The sequence below is a fragment of the Cydia strobilella genome, chromosome 24, assembly GCF_947568885.1.
Source record: "Cydia strobilella chromosome 24, ilCydStro3.1, whole genome shotgun sequence".
In the NCBI taxonomy this organism is placed as follows: domain Eukaryota; kingdom Metazoa; phylum Arthropoda; class Insecta; order Lepidoptera; family Tortricidae; genus Cydia; species Cydia strobilella.
Window position 1 is genome coordinate 4,620,400 of NC_086064.1, and position 17,911 is coordinate 4,638,310.

At 44.8% G+C, this 17,911-nt stretch overlaps 2 protein-coding genes across 2 annotated transcripts in view; one reads left to right on the top strand and one right to left on the bottom strand.

The window, feature by feature from the left end:
• The window catches only part of LOC134752416 (uncharacterized), a 62,246-nt gene extending 44,815 nt beyond the window's left edge, over positions 1 to 17,431 (bottom strand). Inside the window, exons 1-22 of the mRNA XM_063688127.1 lie at positions 17,148 to 17,431; positions 17,005 to 17,063; positions 16,899 to 16,928; positions 16,710 to 16,769; positions 15,434 to 15,665; positions 15,003 to 15,190; positions 14,022 to 14,237; positions 11,206 to 11,426; positions 10,115 to 10,310; positions 9,007 to 9,042; positions 7,478 to 7,546; positions 6,648 to 6,800; positions 6,101 to 6,331; positions 4,695 to 4,859; positions 4,517 to 4,630; positions 4,339 to 4,452; positions 4,161 to 4,274; positions 3,983 to 4,096; positions 3,102 to 3,289; positions 2,852 to 2,956; positions 2,477 to 2,809; positions 12 to 159 (exon numbers count right to left, since the gene is read on the bottom strand). Coding sequence (XP_063544197.1) covers positions 12 to 159; positions 2,477 to 2,809; positions 2,852 to 2,956; positions 3,102 to 3,289; positions 3,983 to 4,096; positions 4,161 to 4,274; positions 4,339 to 4,452; positions 4,517 to 4,630; positions 4,695 to 4,859; positions 6,101 to 6,331; positions 6,648 to 6,800; positions 7,478 to 7,546; positions 9,007 to 9,042; positions 10,115 to 10,310; positions 11,206 to 11,426; positions 14,022 to 14,237; positions 15,003 to 15,190; positions 15,434 to 15,665; positions 16,710 to 16,769; positions 16,899 to 16,928; positions 17,005 to 17,063; positions 17,148 to 17,223 — 3,162 coding nt within the window. The 5' untranslated portion in view covers positions 17,224 to 17,431. The remainder of the gene's footprint in view (positions 1 to 11; positions 160 to 2,476; positions 2,810 to 2,851; positions 2,957 to 3,101; positions 3,290 to 3,982; positions 4,097 to 4,160; positions 4,275 to 4,338; positions 4,453 to 4,516; positions 4,631 to 4,694; positions 4,860 to 6,100; positions 6,332 to 6,647; positions 6,801 to 7,477; positions 7,547 to 9,006; positions 9,043 to 10,114; positions 10,311 to 11,205; positions 11,427 to 14,021; positions 14,238 to 15,002; positions 15,191 to 15,433; positions 15,666 to 16,709; positions 16,770 to 16,898; positions 16,929 to 17,004; positions 17,064 to 17,147) is intronic.
• Positions 17,432 to 17,591: 160 nt separating this feature from the next.
• LOC134752418 (E3 ubiquitin-protein ligase COP1-like) overlaps positions 17,592 to 17,911 on the top strand; it is a 40,380-nt gene continuing 40,060 nt past the window's right edge. The window contains exon 1 of the mRNA XM_063688128.1: positions 17,592 to 17,875. The gene's annotated coding sequence lies outside the window, so the exon portion shown is untranslated. The remainder of the gene's footprint in view (positions 17,876 to 17,911) is intronic.

The window sequence follows — 17,911 nt, forward strand, 5'->3', positions numbered from 1 at the left end:
TAAGTACATACCGGCTGAGCCTGCGGCGTGGGACGTGGTGCGGGGCGCGGCTTGGGGCGCGCGCGGCGGCGCACGGGCTCCGGCGCCGTGCTGATCATGATGGGGCGCCGCCGCATCTCGCGCCGGTACCACGCCAGCTCGAAGGCGTTCATCTCCGATCTGAAATTGTAATGTTTTGGTTACTACAACGACAAAATCATCACCCCTAAATAAAAGCGAACATAATTCTGCCCGTTTGTCTATTAGCTCTTAAAACATAAACCGCTAAAGGAATCTAGATGAAATGTGGTATAGAGATAGTAGGCCCGGGGAAGGAAATAAGGTAGTGTTCATAAATCATTATCATCATACCACACATAATAGCGTTATGTCATATGGTATTTTACTGTGGGGTGGTGCTTCAGAGATAAATACCATTTTTGTTCTGCAGAAGAGGGCTATTCGAGCAATATATAAAATGAACCAGAGAGACTCACTTAGAGATAAATTTAAGGAAATTGACATAATGACAGTGCACTGTCAATATATTTATGAGAATATTCTGTATGTACATAAAAACATTGCCAGTTTTAAGAAAAACTGTGACTTACATAACATTAATACTAGAAATAAGCATAAGCTCGCAGTACCCTTCACTCGGCTCCATAAAATTAAAAAATAATTCATGGGAATCATGGGTAACTGTGTAAGATTTTATAATAAACTTCCAAATATCATCACTGAATTATCTGTTAATACATTTAAAAAATATGTAAAACGTAAACTTATCTCTAAAGCCTATTATAGCACACAAGACTACATGAATGATGAAACACCGTGGGATTGTGATTGAAAATAATTAATTATTTATTATTGTGTTAATAATGATGAAATTGATAATTCAATGAATACCTATATTAGGTAATCAGTATTTTTTGACATTTAGATTTTTATTCTAGAAAGTTTCTAGACTAGTATTTTTTATACAATTTCGGTTTTTGACGATCCTTTTGTGAATTTTTATTATTAAGTTTGACATATCTATAATAATTTAATGTTTTTAAGATTAATAATAACTGCATCAATAAATTGCTCTGATATTTAGATTAAGGTAATATTTAAAACTTGACAATTTAAAAGTGCTTGTTGCTAGGCCTATTTGAATAAAGATTATATATTGACTTGAAGAGGCCGGTGTCGATTTTAGTCGCAAAAATGTAAAATTGATAGATTTAGTCGGTGAAATTGTACACCTTTTGTTACCTAATTGAAATAACAAGTACTGGTTTCTATTAGCGCATCTTCTTATCTTCTTATCTTTTATCAGATCAATTTTTTGAAAACAGACTCACTAAATTAGTAATGTTTGCTTTTCTGATGGACGTTTAGGTAAACGCGCGTAAAGCACTGATTTTGTCGCTCTTATTTGTAAATTTCGTAAAGTTTGGACTGCTAAACATGGTAATTTTATATTACATCGTGTACTTGACGTTTATCAGACTACATTTTTATTATTATGACTTTGAAGTAGTGTAAATGAAAGTTAGACGAAATCAATTTTCTCCAGAAATTACTTCAAAACAAGTGACAATTTCTCTGAAAATCGACTTAATTTCAACGTAATTTTGATACTTAAACAATCTACAACATTTGTTGAAACTATTCTTATACATCAATTTGTATAATATACCACCATAAATTTTTGATGAATTTTTAAAAACTGTCCCTTCTTTTCATATATTACCGGTGACGCACGCTTGCGAGCTCATTATTAAAAGGCAAGATGAGAAGACGTGCTAATAGAAACCAATACTTGTTATTTAGATATTACGTAACAAAACGTGTATAATTTCAACGACTAAATCTATCAATTTAAAATTTTTGCTCCAAAATCGACTACGGCCTCTGAAGACGCGGGCAAAAGCTAGTAAAGACATAAAGCTACAAAAAGTTTCGAGTTCACTGAATTCTTTATCAATCGTGACATTCATGACTGGTTTATTTGATGCTTTTTTCTACTCGTCAACTGTATAGTTGAATTATGATTTTGTATATCAAACTGTAATTGGGTACTTTTAATGTATCTCAACTATAATATTCATTTCGAAACGGTTTAGTGAAGTATAATAATATCGACCAATCACAGAAAATAGCTGTAAAAAAATTGAATTTAGCGCCACGAGCGGGCGGCACGGGCACGTCGCGCTGCCAGGAGCCGGCCGTGTGACTGACTCTTCGTGTACTCACCCCTGCTAGTGCTGCAGCGCGGTGACGGCGGAGGGCGGGGGCGCCACGAGCGGGCGGGAGGAGGGCGGCACGGGCACGTCGCGCTGCCAGGAGCCGGCTGTGTGACTGACCCCTCATGTACTCACCCCTGCTGGTGCTGCAGCGCGGTGACGGCGGTGGGCGGGGGCGCCACGAGCGGGCGGGAGGAGGGCGGCACGGGCACGTCGCGCTGCCAGGAGCCGGCCGTGTGACTGACCCCTCGTGTACTCACCCCTGCTGGTGCTGCAGCGCGGTGACGGCGGAGGGCGGGGGCGCCACGAGCGGGCGGGAGGAGGGCGGCACGGGCACGTCGCGCTGCCAGGAGCCGGCTGTGTGACTGACCCCTCGTGTACTCACCCCTGCTGGTGCTGCAGCGCGGTGACGGCGGAGGGCGGGGGCGCCACGAGCGGGCGGGAGGAGGGCGGCACGGGCACGTCGCGCTGCCAGGAGCCGGCTGTGTGACTGACCCCTCGTGTACTCACCCCTGCTAGTGCTGCAGCGCGGTGACGGCGGAGGGCGGGGGCGCCACGAGCGGGCGGGAGGAGGGCGGCACGGGCACGTCGCGCTGCCAGGAGCCGGCCGTGTGACTGACCCCTCGTGTACTCACCCCTGCTGGTGCTGCAGCGCGGTGACGGCGGAGGGCGGGGGCGCCACGAGCGGGCGGGAGGAGGGCGGCACGGGCACGTCGCGCTGCCAGGAGCCGGCCGTGTGACTGACCCCTCGTGTACTCACCCCTGCTGGTGCTGCAGCGCGGTGACGGCGGAGGGCGGGGGCGCCACGAGCGGGCGGGAGGAGGGCGGCACGGGCACGTCGCGCTGCCAGGAGCCGGCCGTGTGACTGACCCCTCGTGTACTCACCCCTGCTGGTGCTGCAGCGCGGTGACGGCGGAGGGAGGGGGCGCCACGAGCGGGCGGGAGGAGGGCGGCACGGGCACGTCGCGCTGCCACGAGCCGGCCGTGTGTCTGACGCCTTCGTTGCGCCATACGCCACCCCCGCCGAAGCCGAGGCCGTTGACTAGGCCGGGAGTCCGCTCGGCCGCTAAAGCCTGATGACAATGAACATGACTTTATGACACAAATAGTGGATACTTCAATCCTAAGGGGCATGGCACACTGTGTCCGATTCGCACGTCGTCTGTTCGTCAGGGACTTTCGCAGTGCCCGCAGTGGTTACCCAGTAAATGATAACTAATTCACAACAGATCCAACTCATAATTTAAAGTACAAACCGGTTACAATAACTAGGAACAACCTATCTCAAACAATTGGTTACACCTTACAACTCATCTCTATACTTTCAAACCTAGTGTGTTTGCTCTTCCGCCCCAAAAAAAGGTAGGTGTATTCCATCATAACATGGGGCGGGTACAAATGGGAATACATCAAAGTTGCTTACGGAACTCTACATTTTGATATTTTTTTAGAGGGGCAGGGGGAAAATTGGCGACACTCCTCCTTTCGGGCATACTCGGCTCCGTTCGGCTCAACATTGCTCCGAGCAATTATTAGGGTTGACACAGCTTGACGTCCCTTAGCGTGCACGACCACAAATAAGATAATGACTTGAATTTTGAATACCCTAAACAGCCGAAAGGTATAGTACATAGGGATAGTACATTAGAAAGGGACAACATGATTCGTCCCTGAATTGCTGTCAAAGTTCGTTTTTGTAGGAAGTGTCCTTTCTATACGGTAGTAGTATTATTAGATTCTGTGCTCGGGGGCTGATTCTGACTGACCTCGATCATGACGTCGATGCGGCTCCTGGCGTCGGCGAGCGGGATGAGCTGGTCGAGCGCCAGGTTCTCGCGGCCCGGCACGAGGCGCTGGTACTCCGGCGGGTGCGGCGCGCCCTCCACGTCCACCAGGAAGGGGGGCGGCATCAGGTGCGGGGGGATCTCGGTCTGACTCACTGACCTCGATCATGACGTCGATGCGGCTCCTGGCGTCGGCGAGCGGGATGAGCTGGTCGAGCGCCAGGTTCTCGCGGCCCGGCACGAGGCGCTGGTACTCCGGCGGGTGCGGCGCGCCCTCCACGTCCACCAGGAAGGGGGGCGGCATCAGGTGCGGGGGGATCTCGGTCTGACTCACTGACCTCGATCATGACGTCGATGCGGCTCCTGGCGTCGGCGAGCGGGATGAGCTGGTCGAGCGCCAGGTTCTCGCGGCCCGGCACGAGGCGCTGGTACTCCGGCGGGTGCGGCGCGCCCTCCACGTCCACCAGGAAGGGGGGCGGCATCAGGTGCGGGGGGATCTCGGTCTGACTCACTGACCTCGATCATGACGTCGATGCGGCTCCTGGCGTCGGCGAGCGGGATGAGCTGGTCGAGCGCCAGGTTCTCGCGGCCCGGCACGAGGCGCTGGTACTCCGGCGGGTGCGGCGCGCCCTCCACGTCCACCAGGAAGGGGGGCGGCATCAGGTGCGGGGGGATCTCGGTCTGACTCACTGACCTCGATCATGACGTCGATGCGGCTCCTGGCGTCGGCGAGCGGGATGAGCTGGTCGAGCGCCAGGTTCTCGCGGCCCGGCACGAGGCGCTGGTACTCCGGCGGGTGCGGCGCGCCCTCCACGTCCACCAGGAAGGGGGGCGGCATCAGGTGCGGGGGGATCTCGGTCTGACAACAAAATGCACATCGTGAAATTCCCAAAACAAGTGAACCAAGAAATATTTTTCATTTCTCATGCTCTGAAAATCAGTCGTCGTTGTTCTAAAAAATGTGCAGAAAAATCGTTTCTGCTCTAGAGCACTGTACTTTCTAATTCTAAGTAAGTTTTCTTTTTCTTTTTTTTACAGAAAGCTTTTAAAATTATGGTTTTAAATGGATTTGATGTACAATTTCCATAAATAACGATATTTATATTTAAATTGTTAATTGAAAGTATATACCCTCATGAATAATATTTACTTAGTTTTAATAAAATACTACTTAAGTTTATAGTTAGCCATGTTTTTTTTAAATGCACATGCATTTTACTTTCCTCATATTCGAAATGAAAAGAAGAGTGTTTAACTCGGGTGAAAGACACCATTTCAGTCTCGGACTAATGGCGACTAAACTACCTCGACAGAAATGGGTACCTTTTATCCCTTGGTTAACAATCTACTATTGTATGTTTCCAGAGCGGTTTCCAGAGTTTCGGTGAAGGAAAACATCGTGAGAAAACCGGACTAATCCTAACAAGGCCTAGTTCCCCCTCTGGGTTGGAAGGTCAGATGGCAGTCGCTTTCGTATAAACTAGTGCCTACGTCAATTCTTAGGATTAGTTGTCAAGCGGACCCCAGGCTCCAATGAGCCGTGGCAAAATGCCGGGATAACGCGAGGAAGGTGTGTGTGTGTATGTTTCCAGAGCGAAAAGAAGCAACAGGTCAACGTGAGCTTTTGCAACCAGGTCTGATGTCTCGCAGATAACGGAACTTGAGACTTGAGGCCATGCCAGCTGCTGATCTAGCAGTGTTCAAAAAACATGTCTCAGTAGAAGCCATATGTGGCTTTCCATCAGAGAAGGGTCCTTACGCTTCAAGGACCTTTCTATGAGAATTTCTGTTGGAATTTAGACAAAAAGGACCTTATTGCACTTGAAGGATAAGGACCCTTCTGTAATGGATAGCCACATATTAAGCAGCATGTGGTCATGAGCATCTAAAGGCCAGGTCCAAGTAGCAGGACTAAGTTGTCCTGTTACCTGCTCATCTAAGGCGGTTCCAGTAGCGTCTCTCAAAAGAGGGCGATAGTCCGTGTGGAAGAACAGTTCCGGAGGCAGCTTGGACATCAGCTTCGGGCCTGAGGCCACTGACACCAGCAGAAGGTGTCCAGGAGCCTCTAAACCTAGCTGTGACTCAATCTAGTCAAGTTACCTGCTCATCAAGGGCTGTTCCAGTAGCGTCTCTCAAAAGAGGCCGATAGTCCGTGTGGAAGAACAGCTCCGGAGGCAGCTTGGACATCAGCTTCGGTCCTGAGGCCACTGAGAGCAGCAGCAGATGTCCGTGGGCGTCTGCGGCGGCTAGAGCGCAGCCCCCGCCCCATTTCGCGTCGAAGATCGCGCCTTCGCCTTGCCCTTCGATTTTGTTTAGGAATGAGGCCAGGATCTGAAAATCAGATACTACTTAGCCTCAGAGTAAAAATACTATTGTCTTAAGTACCCTCAACTATTTCTTTGTTTGTTAGTTGGTTAGTTAGTGTGTAAGTCGGGTGACAGTGCAATATTATGACTACCATCGAGCTGATCTGATGATGGAGACAAGAGGCGGCCATAGGAACTCTGTCATGAAACAACGCAACCTAATTGTTTTTGGGGTTTTTAGAAGTGTGGTAAGAAAAGTACAATCAGCGACAAAAGCTTGTACCAAAAACGAAATGTTAAATAAATTTTACTACTGTTCTGAATATAATTTGCAAACTCACCTCGCCAGTGCTGGCGTCCCATACGAACAGCTGGCCGTCGTGGCCTGCTGATAGTAACACGCCGGGTAGTAACGGATGGGCCTCCAGTACGTAGGCCTCGTCTTTGTGGCCTCTTAGAACCCGCACCATGCCGCACGTACGGGAACACCACACCTGTTTAGCAAGCAGGACCGTCAACCATAATACTTTTTCACATCACCAATTCGAAAAAGGGCTTTTTCTTCCCTGCTAGGAGGGATCAAAGTGGCACTTTTCTTCCCTGCTAGGAGGGATCAACTTTTCACACACTTTTCTGTCTTAGTACACTATTTTTACATTTTTTTGCACATTATTTTTTTAGCTTAATTTTTTTTTTTTAATATCATAATTACCTCATAGGTCACATAGGTGATGTGAAAAGCATTATCACATGGTAGAAAAATCATTTCCATCTTGGGCGTAGCACACTTTAATCCCTCAACACGCTCTGGATTCTACTTTAGAAGCCCTCGCTACTCTCGGGATTCTATTAAAGAATCCTTCGCTTCGTTTAGGATTCAATGTACGCTCTCGCCGTAAATATGCCATTTTGCTCCCTTGTGACACAATCTACTAATTCATCATGTTTTTTTGTGTGACTAAAACTCGCGCGACATGTTTCGGAGAGCCTAGGTCACCTTTGGTCAAGTGAGTCTAAACCGTGAAATTATTTAAAATGAAAACAGTTCTAAAAATTGTCAACATCCCTATTGTGTCAAAATAATGTTAATATCCAGAGAGGAAAATGAGGTCTACGTTTGTGTGAAAAGGCGATTTCGTGCGGGTTCTCCACTTTCACCTTAACAACTTACTCGAATGGAGCAGTCAGAGACAGCTGTAATGATGTAAGCGTCGCTTCGGTCCCAGCATACCATTGTGACCTGATAACAAAAAATGAATTCATTCATTTATTCCTTTATAAAATACTTTTTCATCTCTCCTATTTGGAAAGTTACCCTTTCATAGGCTAATAGCCGGGTAGAAAAATTGCTTTTTTAGGGTTACGTACCCAAAGGGTAAAAACGGGACCCTATTACTAAGACTTCGCTGTCCGTCTGTCACCAGGCTGTATCTCATGAACCGTGATAGCTAGACAGTTGAAATTTTCACAGAAGATGTATTTCTGTTGCCGCTATAACAACAAATACTAAAAACAGAATAAAATAAATATTTAAGTGGGGCTCCCATACAACAAACATGATTCGCTCTTGGCCGGTTTTTTTAAAAGCCGTAACTTATTTAGGTACTAAAATATTTTTTGGGTATCTCCCATACAAAATGTTTTTTTTTTAGCTTCAACCTACGGGTGTGGGATATCGTTGGATAGGTCTTTCAACGAATACGGGTCTCCAACATTTTTTTTTATAAAGAGTTAATTTTCGGAAATTATCGCTCCGAAAGAAAAAAAATATAAGCAGATATCGGGGCTCCTAGGGAATATTACGCGAAACAAGAAAATCGAAATTTAGTTATCTAACATCTATGTCACTCTTGTATATTCGAGCGATAAAGAGAGCGACATTTCGGATTCGCGTTTCCCGGCAGGTCCTCTGTAAACAAACCGCCTTGATGCATCAATGTCATATTTTAATCTTTGAAAACTTGTCAAAAACCTGTTAAAGGTGTATAAGTCACTCTATGGTTTACTAAAAAGCCTAGTGCTGCACTCTGGTGGCTGAACATTGCAGTAATATCCCCTATTGATCTGCTTCTTTACTATTTATTTTAAAATTCCAAAAAATATATATTTCAGATTCTTAAAATCCTTCTTTCATTTGATATGTAACACGTTATAGTTTAAAAAACTTTATTTTATTATTTAAAATTCATTTTGTTTACGTTACATGTCCGTCTTTGGTCTCACAAATTTACATATGTGTACCAAATTCCAACTTAATTGGTTCAGTAATTTTGGAGAAAATGGGCTGTGACAGACGGACAGACACACGCACGAGTGATCCTATAAGGGTTCCATTTTTTCCTTTTGAGGTACGGGACCCTAACAATCAAAAAAGTACATTTTGTATGGTAGGTACCCAAAAAAAAATTTTTTCTGTACTTTTTATTTTACCGTTCTGTCGCCATACATGATTTATGTATCCATGCCAAATTGCAGCTTTCTAGCTCTAACGGTCACGGAGCAAAGCCGCGAACGTACAGACAGACGGACGGACATGGTGAAACTATAAGGGTTCTTAGTCGGCTACGGAACCCTAAAAAGAGATATCAGATAAAATCAAAGGATATATTCAATACAAAGGTTGTCTGGAAGGGAGCTCTTTAGCTAGATTTTTGCTGTATATATATTAAAATAGTAATAATAAGACGAAATATATCCAACCTTTAGTTTCTTGCCGTCATCCTTGCCTGAATCATCCTGTTGACGAAAGTTCACTATTAGATATCTTCACAAAATATATTATGGAAAACATAGAAACTTGGGATAAATCACCGCATCGGGCAAATATCGAACTGGGCATTCTTCTGTGAGAAATCTTACTACTTAACTCGGACCAAAGAGAATATATAGTATAGAGGGTTACTGACATAGTAAATTTTGTAGTCACAGTAAATTTACTGCCATCTATCGATACACTATTAAAACTAAATATGAAAATGTATAAAAATACATAGATATAATATACATATATATGGATAGAATTAGGAACAGTGTGATAAGGGAAAAGTTTGGACTGAACCGAAGATGTAGTGACAAAAATTGAGAAAGGTATGTTGAGATGGTTTGGACACGTGGAAAGAATAATTGAAAGAAGGCTAACAAAGAGAGTGTATAAGGGAGAGGTAGAAACGGGAGCTGGAAGGGGTAGACCTCGGCGGACTTTCTCTGATCAGATCGGGGAAATCCTGAAGAAAGGCTACGTCAAGAGCACCCTAAACCGGCGAGCGCGTATGAGGAATGTTATAAAAGTGAAGGAAGCGAAAGAGGTATGTCAGGATCGTAGTAAGTGGAAATCCGTGGTATCTGCCTACCCCTCCGGGAAATAGGCGTATTATACCTATGTATGTATACAAATACCAAAAAATGTATATATACAAGTTGGCTAAAAAATAAGTGTATTCCCGTTGCCAGGGAGGTTTTGGGATTATACTGAGCAACTTTTACTATGGGACCAACCACGAAATCGCGAAAAATAAATTATCCTCCCATAGAAAATGGACCAGCCAAAATGTATGAAACGGCCAATTTTTTTCGCAATGCACATTGGACCAAGAAATATCAACCTTAGCAGCACAATATGCAGTAAATCAAGGGCTCGCACAAGCCTTTAATTATAATTTATAATAGTCACATTTAAACATGGATCTAGTATAAAGCATGGATTGGGCATGAGTGGTGGGGGGAACTGACAGAACGGGATAGTGTTATGCAGTAGGAGTAGCAAAGTAGCGCCGTTTCCCACCATGTATGTATAGGTATGTGAACTCACTAGAGGGGCACAGTGCAGCACCGTGTGGCGCCAGGCGGAGGCGTGCAGCGCCCACATGCAGGCGGCGCCGTCCTTGGAGCCCGACACGAAGCGCAGCCCGCGGTGCGCCCACGCCAGGCTGTCCACCGCCTCCGAGTGCACGGCCGTCTCCAGCACTCTGCGGGGACCGCCGCCTTCGCCGTCAACCATGTACACCCTGAGGAAAAATGGAGATTACCTTCAGTACTTTAAAATAAACTCAGGAACAAATCAAATTATTTTATGAAATATTTTGAATTTGTGTTTTTTAAGTAGTCACACTACTAATAGTATATATAATTTATAAACTGAAAAAGATATCATACTCTAAAGAAAAAGTTACCAAGTCCACCGGTGGCCGAGGCGGGAATCGAACCCGCGTTTTCAGCTTAATACGCGGCTAACGTCCTGACCACTAGGCGCCTAGCCTTTCAAAGATAGCATTCACCAAAGAATTTGGGACGGGTACCGCCGTGGCCGGTTGGTCTAGTGGTCAGAACGTTAGCCGCGTAAGCTGAAGACGCGGGTTCGATTCCCGTCTCGGCCACCGGTGGACTTGGTCACTTTTTCTTTAGTGTATGATATCTATTTCAGTTTTAATCTAATCTACAAAAGTCTTCCCCTAGTCTCCCAGTTTTTAATAGCTAAGACATCAAAATTCGATACTAAGTTTGAAATGTCAAGTGCAGTATTTTGCTAGTATATTTTCCGGTTGGGGATAAGTCAGATTCTCAAGAGACTTCTCCGATCGCGATGAGATCGTCGCATCCGCTCCATGTACTGAAAAGGCTGAAACAGGAACTGGCCATCACGGGAGTACATCCAGAAGACCATGGAGTAGCAACTAATGGTCCTTCGAGCCAGATCCTCCCCTGACATGATGATCCTGCGACCCTGCAGCTAAGAACGCTCCTCCAGCAGCAAGCACCAGGCAGCGCATATCATAATATTATGGCAGGCACCTGGTCGCATCCTCTCCATGTACTGAACAGGCTGGGACAGGAACTGGCCATCACGGTACATTCAGATGACCATGGAGTAGCAACTAATGGTCCTTCGAGCCTGATCCTCACCTGACATGATGATCCTGCGACCCTGCAGCTAAGAACGCTCCTCCAGCAGACCAAGCAGCACATATCATGTGGCAGGCGCCTGGTCGCATCCTCTCCATGTACTGAACAGGCTGGGACAGGAACTGCCCGTCGCGGGAGCAGGTCCAGAAGGCCACGGAGCCGTCGGTGGACGTGGACGCGAGCCAGCGCACGTCGCCGCGCGCCCAGGGCGACCAGTGGACCTGCAAGTAAGTAAACCTTGTAACCCTCATAATACATAAAATCATACTATGAAAAATTCCCTTGTTTTCAAGTTTGGAAAGCTAATTAAAGAGATTATTTAGGTGAAAATAGCGGTTTTTTTTTAAGTGATTCAATTTAAAGAAATTAAAATGATTTCTTTAGTTCAAAACAGACGAATGGGGACATGAGCCTATCAAATGATTTACTTCCTGGACCCATTGTTAACTGATTGCCTGTAGATTTTGATGGCATTCACAGTTATTTGGTATAAGTTTGGTTGGTACTAATACCAGATAACTGGAAACAAAAAACACACGTGACATAAGCTCAGCTGTACTTCTACAAAAACGTGTCTACAAAAATGATTTGTTAAAAGCAGCGATTGGTAATCGCTGGTTTAATGTAGTAATGTTAAGTTTTTATAGTTGTCCAATTTCACAGTAGATGTCGCTGTTCTATCGGCTACTTCGCGCTGTTAAGATTTTTCTAAGGTAAATTGGTTTCGGAGTGAGTATTAAGTTGTCAAATTAAGCGTTTTATAACAAAAATGTAGGAAGTGATATTGTCTTCGGTTACCGCGATAGTTACTCATGAAATAAAACTATGAAAACGGATTATATCGCGTATATTGAATTTATAATACATCCCGACGTTTCGAACTCTTTACAGCGTTCGTGGTCAACGGGTGACTGAGGAAAAATTACAAAATGCAAAAATACCCACATACTAAAATAATGAACAATCATAGACTACAAACTTTAAGGCTGGTTGTACATGCAAAATCGGTTCATAAGGCTAGTTATACACTATAATTATTTTTCAAGTAAAGATATATATATATACGCGATAAAAAAAAAAAAAAAAAAAAAACTATGCCGGCTCCAACCCTACACCACGGACCCGAGAAGATTTAATTCCCTCCTAAATTGTAGGAGGGTATCCCAATATGGGACCGGCAACAAACTCGGCGGGACACATCTTTTCAAAACATCAGAATGTCCAGCATCATCCAACACTACGGTCTCACAGTCTATGTCTCGCTTGCTCCTTTATCAGGTGGACTACAGGATCCCAAGCTGGTGGTAGAGAAAAGCCATCTTCCCTATTAAAGTTTGGATATTTCTTAATCTCAATGGCCTCGCGCAGCATTCTGGGTATGTAACGCTTCTCCTTGGCAAGAACCAGAGGCTTATCAAACTTGATTGAGTGATTGGCTTTATCCATGATATGCTCACAGACAGCAGACCTAGGTCGACGGTGCTTGACATCAGCTATGTGTTCCTTCACCCGAGTGGAAATGCTCCGTTTCGTCTGCCCGACATATGATAGGCCACACTCACAGTCCAGCCTGTACACTCCTGCAGTCTGTAGAGGGGTATTGCATTTTACAGGCCTCAGGAATTGTGACATCTTCTTCATTGGCTTGAAATATGTTTTTATAGAAGCACGCTTCAAGATGTGGCTGATCCTGTCCGTGACCCCCCTGACAAAAGGCAGAATGGCAGGCCTGCGCTCAACTGTGGGGATCTTAATGTGGGACCTCTGGTTGACCCGCGGTATCCTGAGCTCGTTTGCCTGGAGCGCGCGCCTGGCATGCTGGAGCTCCGCGGCCAGATGCTGGTCATCACATATTGAAGCGTGCTTCTATAAAAACATATTTCAAGCCAATGAAGAAGATGTCACAATTCCTGAGGCCTGTGTAATGCAATACCCCTCTACAGACTGCAGGAGTGTACAGGCTGGACTGTGAGTGTGGCCTATCATATGTCGGGCAGACGAAACGGAGCATTTCCACTCGGGTGAAGGAACACATAGCTGATGTCAAGCACCGTCGACCTAGGTCTGCTGTCTGTGAGCATGTCATGGATAAAGCCAATCACTCAATCAAGTTTGATAAGCCTCTGGTTCTTGCCAAGGAGAAGCGTTACATACCCAGAATGCTGCGCGAGGCCATTGAGATTAAGAAATATCCAAACTTTAATAGGGAAGATGGCTTTTCTCTACCACCAGCTTGGGATCCTGTAGTCCACCTGATAAAGGAGCAAGCGAGACATAGACTGTGAGACCGTAGTGTTGGATGATGCTGGACATTCTGATGTTTTGAAAAGATGTGTCCCGCCGAGTTTGTTGCCGGTCCCATATTGGGATACCCTCCTACAATTTAGGAGGGAATTAAATCTTCTCGGGTCCGTGGTGTAGGGTTGGAGCCGGCATAGTTTTTTTTTTTTTTTTTTTTTTTTTTTTTTTTTTTTTTTTTTTTTTATCGCGTATATATATATATCTTTACTTGAAAAATAATTATAGTGTATAACTAGCCTTATGAACCGATTTTGCATGTACAACCAGCCTTAAAGTTTGTAGTCTATGATTGTTCATTATTTTAGTATGTGGGTATTTTTGCATTTTGTAATTTTTCCTCAGTCACCCGTTGACCACGAACGCTGTAAAGAGTTCGAAACGTCGGGATGTATTATAAATTCAATATACGCGATATAATCCGTTTTCATAGTTTTATTTAATGTAGGAAGTGAGTGAACAGATTGGTGATGCCAAATTTTTTTTTCAGTTCGAAAATGTAATCCGTTGGTACTTACAGACGTAATGGTTCCAGCATGCGCGTGTAGAACAGCTAACGGAGCGCCAGTAGCGAGGCACCACACCCGCACAAGTCTGTCGACACTCCCACACGCCAGTAGGGCTCCGTCGCGGGACAGACACACGTCGGTGATCTCGGCGCCGGCGCCGCGGAGCGTGGCGATGAGGCGCCCGTCGTACGCGCTCCATACTTTTACTAGAAGATCGTCGGCGCCCTGGTACAAACATTGCCTCTTAAAATCTAGTCATTAAACAAATCAAAATTAACTCAGCGATTGCGGTGATAACATCAAATTTAATAACTCCACGACCGACTTCGGCCACGGCGACTACTGTCAACTCCGTTGCTGTCGCTGGTGTGCTCGCAAGTGGCTGACGTAGCCGATCTTATTACTAAAAGTTCGCGAACATTGCGGGCATGTGAGCACACCATTAACAAAGTTATAGGGTATTGCCGCGGGTGGTCTGGCTTTTATTCTATCGCGCTTTGCATCAAGCTCTAAGCGCCGCCGAGATTCAAAATCGGTTATCTTGGCATTTATTGCAGCCCGCCATTCCGTACGCACGGCTGCCTTGCTGCTCCCATCGCGAGGGCTCTACGCCACAATTTTTCATGTGACGCTTAAGCACATCTTTGTATCTGAGGAATGGGCCGCCCTGTTTCCGCTTGCCCTCATCAAATACCATAACATTTAACGACCAGTCTGTCCTAGTGGGAAGTGACCCAGGATCTTTCAATCAATCAATCAGTCGTTTATTTGCACATAAAAACATAGTACAATGCATGCAAATATATTTATATGAAACATTACACCACCCGTAATGTCTTTGTCTGAGAGCCATATTTTTTTTAGTTTATATTTAGCGATGCTTGTGCCACGGTTTGACACCGTCTCAAAGGAGGTGGCAGCGCGTTCTAAAGCTTAACTCTTAGCAACAAAGTTAAATAAATTAAACCAGAATAGATAGATAGAACACACCGTCACAACATAACGACCAGAGCAGTCAAAGGCCAGACAATAGACAGCAGAAAGATGTCCTAGGGTCCTCCGATTTAACTGTAGGCCTCCAAGCAGCCTTTGTGGCAGGAGTTGCGCTGCCGGCGCCCGGGGAGCTGTCTCTCGGCCTTCGATGATGCCTCCAAGCTCACGGGAGAGCAAACGGCGCGCTAAAAATAAAACAATCACGGTGATCTTTTTATTGAACGTGTGAATTATTAGTTTCTTAGCATAAAAAGTAGCACGTACGGCTTTCTTTGTTGTGTATAGTCAGCTACATAGATAACTGTAATCCTCCTCCCCCCCCTGTATAGAAATTTGTTTGCAGAGAGGATATCGCTATCGCTGTAGTTGACTGTGCAGGCTTATACACACAGAGCGAGCATACGCCTAAGCTTACTTATTACTCTTACCGAGCGTATGATCCTTTTTAAACGCAGAATATTTCGGTCTGGTCCGAACCAACGCGTCCCCGAGCAGCGAGAGTCGCACGCGAAGAGATGAAGCGGGAGCGAGAGGGAGCGAGCTCGTCGAAGGCGAGGGAGCGAGAGGGAGAGAACTCGTCGTAGGCGAGGGAGCAAGACGCAACGCGCTCGCGCATACTGCTGCCAGACGGTGCCATGGAACGTCGCTGTACTGCGCTGCCTGAGGATAAAAAAGAAAATTCAAAATAATAATTATTTTCATGTTCATTTGACTGTCATAATACTATTACCAGACAGTTCGAATTTTTAGGGTTCCGTACCCAAAGGGTAATAACGGGACCCTATTACTAAGACTCCGCTGTCCGTCCGTCTGTCTGTCTGTCACCAGGCTGTATCTCATGAACCGTGATAGCTAGACAGTTGAAATTTTCACAGATGATGTATTTCTGTTGCCGCTATAATAACAAATACTAGAAACATAAAATAAATATTTAAGTGGGACCCCCATACAACAAACGTGACAACAAACAATTTTTTTGCCGTCTTTTGCGTAATGGTATGGAACCGTTAGTGCGCGAGTCCGACTCGCACTTGGCCGGATTTTTTTTCTTTGTTTTGTTATCTAGTATCCACAACAGGGACTAGTCCTACCGTAGGCTCAGTACTCAGTAGGTCTGTATAAAATGGTCCAATAACGTCTAGCGTCCCATGGTCCTAATACTCTGAATTTGCTCTAAAGAAAATAGAACAGAGTCTGTTTTGTTTTGTTCACAATTCACACTTTAAATTATTCAATGGGGTTGGCCGGTCGAAATCAGTTCAAAAACTAAACTTAGTATTTCCATATTTCAAACTTTGCCGCCATTGACGTAGGCAACGACGTTCGTTCGTCATCGCCGCGCGCAAGCTAATCGCGAGTCAGAGCGGGGGCGGTCGGCGGCTAGAGCGAGATAGCGCTTTCTAGTCAACGCTGCCACCGCAGGATAAACAGAGACAACAATACATGCTATTACGCCAGCATCCGTCCTTGTGATGCATGATATTACGAGATTTTTGCAAATTCTATAAAATCATGTTTTTTATAACTAAAACCCCCCAAAAACATTTTTCACTATTTCCCAGCACATTTTTACGATCATTTTGATGCATCACACGATTTAAGAAATTTCGTCGATTTCGAGCATTTTACTTATTTCAGGACGCGCATCTTGTTAGAAAACGTAAATAAACGTGAAAACTCCTGAAAAAATGAATGAAAACTCACCAATTCATTGTACGACTGTGAGTGCTCTTCGCCCTGCCAGTCAAGGCGGCGGGGTAGAACCTGCGGAAGGCAAAGTATGTAAAAACTTTTCAGCAAACTTTCAGCGTCTTTGACAGCCCCAACCACGTGCGTTTGCTTTCAAAACAATAATAAGCTCTAAACCCGGCACTAGGAAAAGCTCAGACTCACCTCTACGCTCTCGAGCTCTTTTAACAATGTCTGCAAACGAAAACGTCTAAATTAGTGACTTATCGGACACAAAATTATATTCTACGTCAATTTTCAGTCGAATTACCTTTGCAGTTTCCGTCAGCGGACCGCCCGAAAGAAATTTCGCTATCAGAAAGTAGAGTTCTGAAACCGGGAAAGGTAACATTACAGTTCTCGTATGTCAGTTGATTGTAACTTGCATCTCGGTTTTTGACGCACTGCACTTACCGGGAACGACCCTAGAGTCCTCGTTGGGCTCCTCCATTATCCTAATATTTAATCCAGGGTATAAAACACCACACATACATCACAAACACTCGAAAAATCGAACAAACATTTCACCATTCGCTTTACATTGTTGACGAACGATAGTGCATACCTTTTGTAAGTAAAATGGCGTACGCTCGGTTGATAAAGCAGGCAAACACCTTGTATTTTCCCAAGCTGCCAGTGCGTTGCTCTAGTTCCGTGCATAGAACATAGGTGGCACATCAGAGAAATTCATTTTGAAAAATTTTACACATTTCAATTATAATTTAGGTTTCAAATCTTATTATTCGTAAACTATGTAATAGACTTATTTATTCAAAAACACACACTGTTAACATTTTCTATACATTATATCCTATCATGCCGTATGTCATCATGACCTATTTTTTATTTATTTTGACATGGCAACACTGGTGTTCAAAAGTCAATCGAGGATGCAGTGATGGCAGGCGGTGGTATCAAATATTTGCTAAAAAACCATGGGTTTTATTAGAAAACTGTTATTTGGAAGTATTAATAATTGCTTGCGAGCTGGTGCACAACTAGCAAGAGGTCGTAGTGCTGCAGACGCTGCAGCAACGAAGCCTAAAGGCGAGTAAACAGTGGTCTAATGAAAGACAAAGTGGTGTCCAGAAAAACCACTAGAACTGCTCGATTTCAAGCTCTGCGAGGGTTTAGACGACCAGGTAAAGCTGTGCATATGATATTCGTTTTGTTTTGAG